The sequence below is a fragment of the Bison bison genome, unplaced genomic scaffold (assembly GCF_000754665.1).
Source record: "Bison bison bison isolate TAMUID 2011002044 unplaced genomic scaffold, Bison_UMD1.0 scf7180017864327, whole genome shotgun sequence".
Lineage (NCBI taxonomy): Eukaryota > Metazoa > Chordata > Mammalia > Artiodactyla > Bovidae > Bison > Bison bison.
In genome coordinates this window covers 7,955,542-7,963,815 of record NW_011494899.1, presented here as the reverse complement: position 1 = coordinate 7,963,815, position 8,274 = coordinate 7,955,542, and the positions used below count along the sequence as shown (strand labels likewise).

Sequence of the window (8,274 nt, the reverse complement as noted above, 5' to 3'; positions counted from 1 at the left end):
TAGCGGGCCACCCCGGTGCCCCGGCAGACTGGAGCGCAGCGCGGGCCCCGCGGCGCCGGGAGTCTCGTGGTGGCCGGAGGACGTGCACTCCTCGGCGCCGACACGCTCATTTGTCCGCAGCTGCCGCGCTCGCCTTCGGCGAGCCGCAGGGTCACGGCCGCATGGGTCCCAGCGCCGCTCTACTGCCGGGCGGGAGCGCCGCTGCTTCCTCCACCTCCTCCTCCCATCACGTATTTTTAATCTCCTCCCTTAATACAAAAAGAATTACTACTCCTCCTACTTCAATCACCTTGTTACTCTTATAGTTTTAAAGCTTCAAAATGCCTGAAAGCCAACTCAGCCTTATTTATCAGTATTAAGAATGCTGGTCACCAGGTTTATCTGAGGCCTCCTGAGAAAAAACCAGCCACTGCTCACACTCTGCACAAGCCAAGATGGGCTGGAGACTCCCCTGACCATGCTGTCCTTCCGACCTCTGTACATGCATGTGCTAAGTGACTTCAGTAGTGTCTGACTCTTTGCCACCCCATGGACCGTAGCCTGTCAGGCTCCTCTGTGTACAAGATTTCCCAGGCCAACATACTGGAGTGGGTTGCCATCTCCTACTCCAGGGGAACTCCCCGACCCAGGGATTGAACCCGCGTCTTTTATGTCTCCTGCTTTGGCAGGCAGGTTCTTTACCACTAGTGCCACCTGGGAAGCCCTCCAGAGGGCTCATGATAAGAGGTCGGAAGCCAACCTCTGTGCTTTGGGCAAATCACTCTTCCTACCTGGAATGCTCTCCCATTCTTCTCCACCGGCCCACACATGGTCTTCCTTCAGGACCTGCCTGCTCAGCAGGAATCTCTCATTCATCCCTGCCTTCACATCCCAGGATTTGAGGTGGAAAAGGGAATTCACATTTACTGGATCCCTACCACATGCATGACAAACACCGTATTTTATAATTCCTCCACAAGATGTGTGATATGCTCATTGTATAAGTTTAGAAACTGAAGTTCAGAGAGTCTAAGAAACTCACCCCATTACTCAAGTAGCAAGTGTTAGAACCAGGTTATAAATCCATAACTGTGTCTGAATATAAAATGAAACAACACATCTGGCAGTACAATGCCCTAGAACATTTCCTCTACTGTTACATTGTTTCAGGGAACTGTTATACCTCTAGTGTTATTCCATTTTTCACATAGTTGCATTTTCCTAATTTGATGCTATGTTCCTTCATGATTGTTGTTCAGTTGCTAAATCATGTCCGACTCTTTGCAAGCCCACAGACTGCAGCACACCAGGCCTCCCTGTCCTTCGCTATCTTCCAGAGTTTGCTCAAACTCAGGTCCATTGTGTCGATGATGTCATCCAACCATCTTATCCTCTGTCCTTTATGATAAGAGCCACATATTTATAATTTTTATTCCTTATATTTCCTTATAAAAACAGATACAAAATAAATGCCTATTTATTTGATAAGGTTTGTTTTACTTAATAATTGATATAAATTTTCTTTTGGCCACATCATGTGGCATGTGGGATCTTATTTCCCCAACCAGGGATCAAACCCTCACCCCTTGCTGTGGAAACACAGAGTCTTAACCATTGGACCACCAGGAGCACAGCACCACCCATCAGGAGAAAACTGAATTAAAGATTTGCTGAGTGTGGCCCTGCACATAAGAGCAAGACCTAGTTTTCCCCACAGCCAGTCCCTCCATCAGGAAGCTTGCACAAGCCTCTTATCCTCATTCATCAGAATGCAGACAAAAGAAACAGGGGTACTTGATATAAATATTTTAAAATATCTGATTCAAAACATACAGTTAAAAAAAAAACAAACATACAGTACCACTTTGTTCTATGTGATCCTTTTGTAAGTATATCATTTATCTGTTAGAATTTCATGATACAAAAGACAAACTCCAGCAAAGCTTGACTTCTGAGCATCCATAAAGACAATTGACAGTTATTCACGATTCATATACCATAGTTTGGCTTACAATTTTGCCTGGAACCTGCTTTTACAGGAAATATATCTCTGCACTTGGGATTGGTTCACACCATAGATGCTGGTCCACGTGAAGGTTCCTCCTATAATAATCGTCCAGAATGTGTGTCTTTGCAAAGGGTTAGGATTAAAGCTAAATGAAAACAAACAGAAAACAAATTTGAACTCTCAGTAAACTATTACAGAAATCTTTCTAGAGTGTTTTGGAAGCAAGCAATGTATACTTACATAAATATAAACAAATATATATATATACACACACAAATATGTACAGATTGATTAAGTAATATAAAAGGCAGAAATATTTCTAACTTAAGTTCAGTGAAATAAAAAAATCGATACTTTCAGAGATTTGGAAATTCTGGATAGGACTGGGGCCAAAATGAATGTTTCAATTGTTGTGAACATTTATAGAAACTGTTCTCTCATGGCCACAGGAAATTATTTAAACAAGTCTGCCACGCTGTAATCAAAGAAGAGCATGAAGCTGAAGAAAGAGAGGGCAAGCAATTCCTAGGTACACTGGAGCAACAGATATGGTACTGAAATGAACATAATATCGACACATTTCATGTGTATATTTCCTCTCCCGGAACATTTATAGTCCCAGTTCTACTTTATATTCAAGCTGAAGAATTCAATTAATGCAGTTTAAAGGTTTTCATGTTTAAAACTACCATGTCATTATAACCATGTTCTTAAAATGTTGTGTGCACCATCTACATACTCATAGTTGAAAGTCACACTACGGCACTGAAACAAAATACAATTACAAAGAAAGCTCAACTTCCACATTCAATACATCTTTTAATTCTTCTTACTGTATCATCTTGGAAGGAATGAGTCTGTTCATCTCTGATAAACAATATAAGCTTGAAATTTTTCTGCAAAATTAGCTTTAATGGAAACATTCTCCATTTCTGAAATTCTGCAATTTCACTTCAAAGTTTATATTTGAGATCATTTGGGTAAAGTGCTACAATTTTATGTGTTTTCAGCATTCTAATGGAAAGATGAGAGCCTCTATTCCATTCTCTAATAGTTAATATCAAAGGCTAAGAGTTTCAAGGGTGTTGGCCCTTTCTCCCATAAAGAAAGTGGCTACTATACTAGCTAATAAACATCAAGAGCTAAAGGGTTCTGTGAGTTACTGGAAGAAAGTAAGACAAGATTTAAAATACCCAATTTAGTGGTTTTGGTTTTGGCAATACAGAATACATATGCCAAATATAGACCGTATGGAAAATATCAACACAAAATCCTTCTCTTCGTTTATCCTACCCAGAGCAGATTTATTGTCCACCATCATATTCTTAAAATATATTTGAATAACAAGGGATATACAGTAAGGTTTTTCATTATTCCTTAATTGTTGGAAACCTTGTAAGGGTCATAATAATGTCTAATCTTTTACTTTTTGGAATCTCTTACTGGTTATAAGTTATTATTTCAATGCAGCAATGTGTTTACCCTTTGTATAAACTGACAGTTATTTTGCAGAAAAATTGATTGACTCCATACCCTTTCCCCTCAACCTAGCTGACTGGGAAGAGATTTGGAAGTAATCCAGGTCTACCGAGTGGCCACTGGTTGTTTCTGCTTCTTGGTATCTATTCCCCACTCTTCTACCCACTCCAGTATTTTTGCCTGGAGAATCCCATGGACAGAGGAGACTGGTAAGCTACAGTCCATGGGGTCACAAGGAGTTGGACATGACTGAGAAATTAACACTTCTAGTAACAGCAACCTAGGTTTGCCTTGGGAAAATAACCATTTTTCCATTAAATAGTCTAAATGATGGTCAATCAAAATGTTCTACTCTGTCCTAGCTAATGGATGGAATCAAGCCTAAACTAGGCCAACTGGAGGCTCCATTTTCTTTAAAAATATTGAGAACAGTTGGAGTTGATTCACTGTAACTCATTCTTGCAAATTAAGACATTGACCCTGTCCAATTTCTAACTTTATTCTCAAACACTAACACCTTCTTTCAGATAACTAGAAGAGAGCCACCAAGTGTAAAGTGATTTTCTTTCCTTTTGCCAGTGATTTCAGCTTGCTTATCTCATAGCAGAGCTGCTTAAAAAGAAAATTAGCTGGTTCATGTCAAAATGAGCCCCCCTGCACATTGAACATGATGTATAAGGAAGACACTATCATTCCAAAAGATAAGTGTTTTAAATAGTCTGTTAAATTGTGTGATATATTTGTGATGAAATATCTAGTTTCTCCATTAGCCTTCTTTAAGAAAGTTGAATAGTTGTTGAAGACATTATATCATACTAATGCTGATACCTGAGGCATTGGCCATAACTTCTCCAGTCAATATTCTAGAAATAATATTTAATATTACATAATATACATTAAATAATATTCACATATAAAATACACACATATATAATAATAATATACTATTATTACAAGGGCCATATTAAAAGAGGAATTCTCTAGGCTGCTTGAAACAAAGAATTGTCAGAATGGAATCACTATCTTTTAGTGTTTTTCTCTTAAAAGGTTTCCTTTCCTTACCTCTCCACTATATGTTCCCTTCTCTCCCTACCCCTACCTTTCAACTTATCTCAGATTTTAATTTCTGGAAGAAATTACTCTTTTGTTATCAATCCCTTCTCAGGAGGAAGCACCATCCTTAGCACCATGTAACTAAGTACCACCCGACTGCTTCCACCCTTAAAGTGAAAACTTCTTACACTTTTATGTGCCAGCTTCAAATTTTTGTACCATGACTTTAATGGTTAGTTTGTTTTCTAATATAAATTTATTATTTCAGCCAAGAGACTTTTTACAGGAAAAAAAAAAAAGGAACGTTCTATTAACCAAGAAGTAAATACTTAACCAAAAAGGCAACTTACTTCCAGAAGTTTAATCTTCCTCCATTGGAGGCATCATTTATAATAGTGCTGATTCCACCTTGAATCAATGCAGCCTTTATAATCACAGATGTAAAGCCAGCCACCATGATTCCAACTTGAAAAACATCCGTCCAGATGACTGCTTTAAGACCACCCTTTGAGGAAAAAGTACATTAGGATTAATGCTTCTACCAGACATTATTAAGCACTTACATGCTTATACACTCTCCTGGTCAAAGATAAGGAAAACATGAATCTTGGCCAAGAAGTGCACCCAAGGGAGATAGTCAGGAAGGTAGTACTTAGATCAAACTTTCAAATATAAACAGAATCCAAAATGAAAGGTCCTCCCAGCAGAGAAAACAGCATGGGCAAAAAGCCTGTGCTTAGTCACTCAGTCATGTCCGATTCTTTGTGACCCTGTGGACTGTAGCCTGCTAGGCTCCTAGAATTCAAAATACATGGCATGCTTAGTGTGTCCAGATATATATTTTGGAGCAAAGTGGAGTGGTGTGGGGATATTGTTAGGAATAAAACTCAGAGTCAAATTGCAGTATCATAGATTTTATCCTATAGGCAGGACTGATGGTCAAACAGTATGCACAAAGAAGGCATGCATGTGTGCTCTGAGGGGATCCAGTTCTTTGTGATCCCCCGGACTGTAGCCCACCAGGCTCCCCTGTCCATAGGATCTTCCATGCAAGAATACTGGAGTGGGTTGCCATTTCCTACTCCAGCGGATCATCCCAACCCAGGGATCAAACCCACCTCTCCTACATCTTCTGTACTGGCAAGTGGATTAGCACAAAGAAGGACATACCAGTTACTGAAAAAATAAAATTGTTCTGTACTAGTCACTGCCCAAGTGTACCCCTCCAGAACCTGACCGAGTCCCTCTTTGTAGACCTTGTCTTCTACATCATCAAGCAACTAAAGTATTAAGACTTAGAGTATCACAGGTTGCACAAGACTTGCACCACTGCTAAGGATCAGCATCAATGATAATATCAGTGCCTATGCCATACTGGTTCTTACATATTTTTACTCTCACTCCTGCCTAAAGGCAATGGGAAATTATCTCAGGTTACTAAGCTAAGGAATACTGTGAGCATAGCTACAATAACATGACGACAATATGAGCAAATTATGAAACAAGATTGGGGACCACTGCATGGTTCAAATGAAGAAAAAATATCAGTTATGATCAATGTTTTACAAAGGATCAAATTTTACCCTGGACTGAATATTCCTTATAAAAAATAAGTTACTGTGGGAAGGAAATATAAACAACCCAGACTGCAGCATGCATTGATTGAAACTTTTAATTTTGCAAAGCAATGTATAGGGTAAAAGGAGAAATAAGGTTTTTGACATACCATAGTGCAGTAAAATGTGCAGACCACACCAGTAGCCACTACTACACCCCACAGATCAAATCCTGTGACTGTAGAAGAAAAGAAAATGCATGTATAACTGTGAAACATATACCAGTACTTGTCAAAAAATCATCAGCAGGAGGCTATATCATTTATTGGGCACCGACCTCTATACCCTCTTACCCTAAACTAGGCCCAAATCTCAAAAAATGTAGCAAAACAAATAGAGTTCAAAAATTTATTTGATGAGTTAAATAGACCTGGCATCTACCCTCAGACACTATACAGGATCCAACATTGGCTAAATCAAATACATGAAAAAGCATTTATATTATAATTAAGCTGAGAAACTGCTTGATATTGGGAGGTGGTTACCCAGACTGAATGGGGTCATAGGATATTTGTTGTCATGGTTCAAATAAATACATTTTTCTACCACTCCTTGAAAGACAAGCTGTCCATGTTACTAAAATGGGACCAAGAAAGAGAAAAGTGAAAGTGAAGTCGCTCAGTCATGTCCGACTCTTTGCGACCCCGTGGACTGCAGCCTACCAGGCTCCTCCGTCCATGGGATTCCCTAGGCAAGAGTACTGGAGTGGGTTGCCATTTCCTTCTCCAGGGGATCTTCCCAACCCAGGGATCGAACCCAGGTCTCCCGCATTGGAGGCAGACGCTTTAACCTCTGAGCCACCAGGGAAGCCCAAGAAAGAGAAAAGCTTATATCATTTGTTACCATTTATTTAAGAAGTAGAGGGGCAAAATTTCCCTGGTGGCTCAGTGGATAAGAATCTGTCCGCCAATGCAGGAGATGTGGGTTTGATCCCTGATCCAGAAAGATCCCACATGCCTTGGGGCAACTAAGCCCATGTGTCACAGCTACTGAGCCTGTGCTCTAGAGCCCGGGAGCTGTAACTACAGAGCCCACACGCTGCAACTACTGAACTGTCATTACTGATTCCATCACCATGGGTCATTTAATGTTCCCCAGTTCTCTGTACTTCTTGTGAACTAGATCTAGAAGCATTCTCAGACTTCATTTCAACTTTTTGCAGTAATAAGCTGCAACTATTAATGTGTCATTAATTAATTCACTCAATTTTTAAAAAAAGAAGCAGTGGGTCAAATTATATTTTTTAAGGGAAGGATAACAACTCTATGCCCACAGATTTGAAAGAAAATTTTACAAAAGATATCTGATAAGGGATTGTTCTTCATATCATCAGATCAGATCAGATCAGTCGCTCAGTCATGTCCAACTCTTTGTGACCCCATGAATCGCATACAAAATACTTAAAACTCACAGTAATAAAAAAAAAAAAAAAAACTGATTCTAAACCATACCAAGACCTTAACATATACCTCACAAAACATATATAGATGACAAATAAGCATATGAAAAGATGCTCCACATCATATGTCATCAGGGAAATGCAAATGAAAACAACGAGATACTACTATACACTTGTTAGATAGTCAAAATTTGGAACATTGACATTTCATGCTGGCAAGGACATGGAGCAACATAAGTCTTTCATGCACTGCAGGTAAGAATGCAAAATGGCAAGAGCCATTTTAGAAGGCAGTTTGGTGGTTTCCTACAAAACTAAACATATTCTTGTAATATAATTCAACAATTGTGTCCTTTGGTATTTACTTAAAAGAGTTGAAAACTGCGTTATGAAATAGTCTCCAAAAAGTTGAAGTCTGAGAATGCTTCTAGATATACTTCACAAGAAATACAGAGGACTAGGGAACATTGAAGAGGAACTAAAAAGCCTCTTGATGAAAGTGAAAGAGGAGAGTGAAAAAGTTGGCTTAAAGCTCAACATTCAGAAAACGAAGATCATGACATTCGGTCCCATCACTTCATGGGAAACAGATGGGGAAACAGTGGAAACAGTGTCAGACTTTATTTTTGGGCTCCAAAATCACTACAGATGGTGAGTGCAGCCATGAAATTAAAAGATGCTTACTCCTTGGAAGGAAAGTTATGACCAACCTAGATAACATATTCAAAAGCAGAGACATT

At 39.3% G+C, this 8,274-nt stretch overlaps 1 protein-coding gene across 1 annotated transcript in view; it reads right to left on the bottom strand.

The window, feature by feature from the left end:
• Nucleotides 1-8,274, bottom strand: part of SLC5A8 (solute carrier family 5 (sodium/monocarboxylate cotransporter), member 8) — a 66,681-nt gene that overhangs the window by 38,978 nt on the left and 19,429 nt on the right. Inside the window, exons 4-6 of the mRNA XM_010853455.1 lie at nucleotides 6,246-6,313; nucleotides 4,870-5,024; nucleotides 1,992-2,132 (exon numbers count right to left, since the gene is read on the bottom strand). Coding sequence (XP_010851757.1) covers nucleotides 1,992-2,132; nucleotides 4,870-5,024; nucleotides 6,246-6,313 — 364 coding nt within the window. The remainder of the gene's footprint in view (nucleotides 1-1,991; nucleotides 2,133-4,869; nucleotides 5,025-6,245; nucleotides 6,314-8,274) is intronic.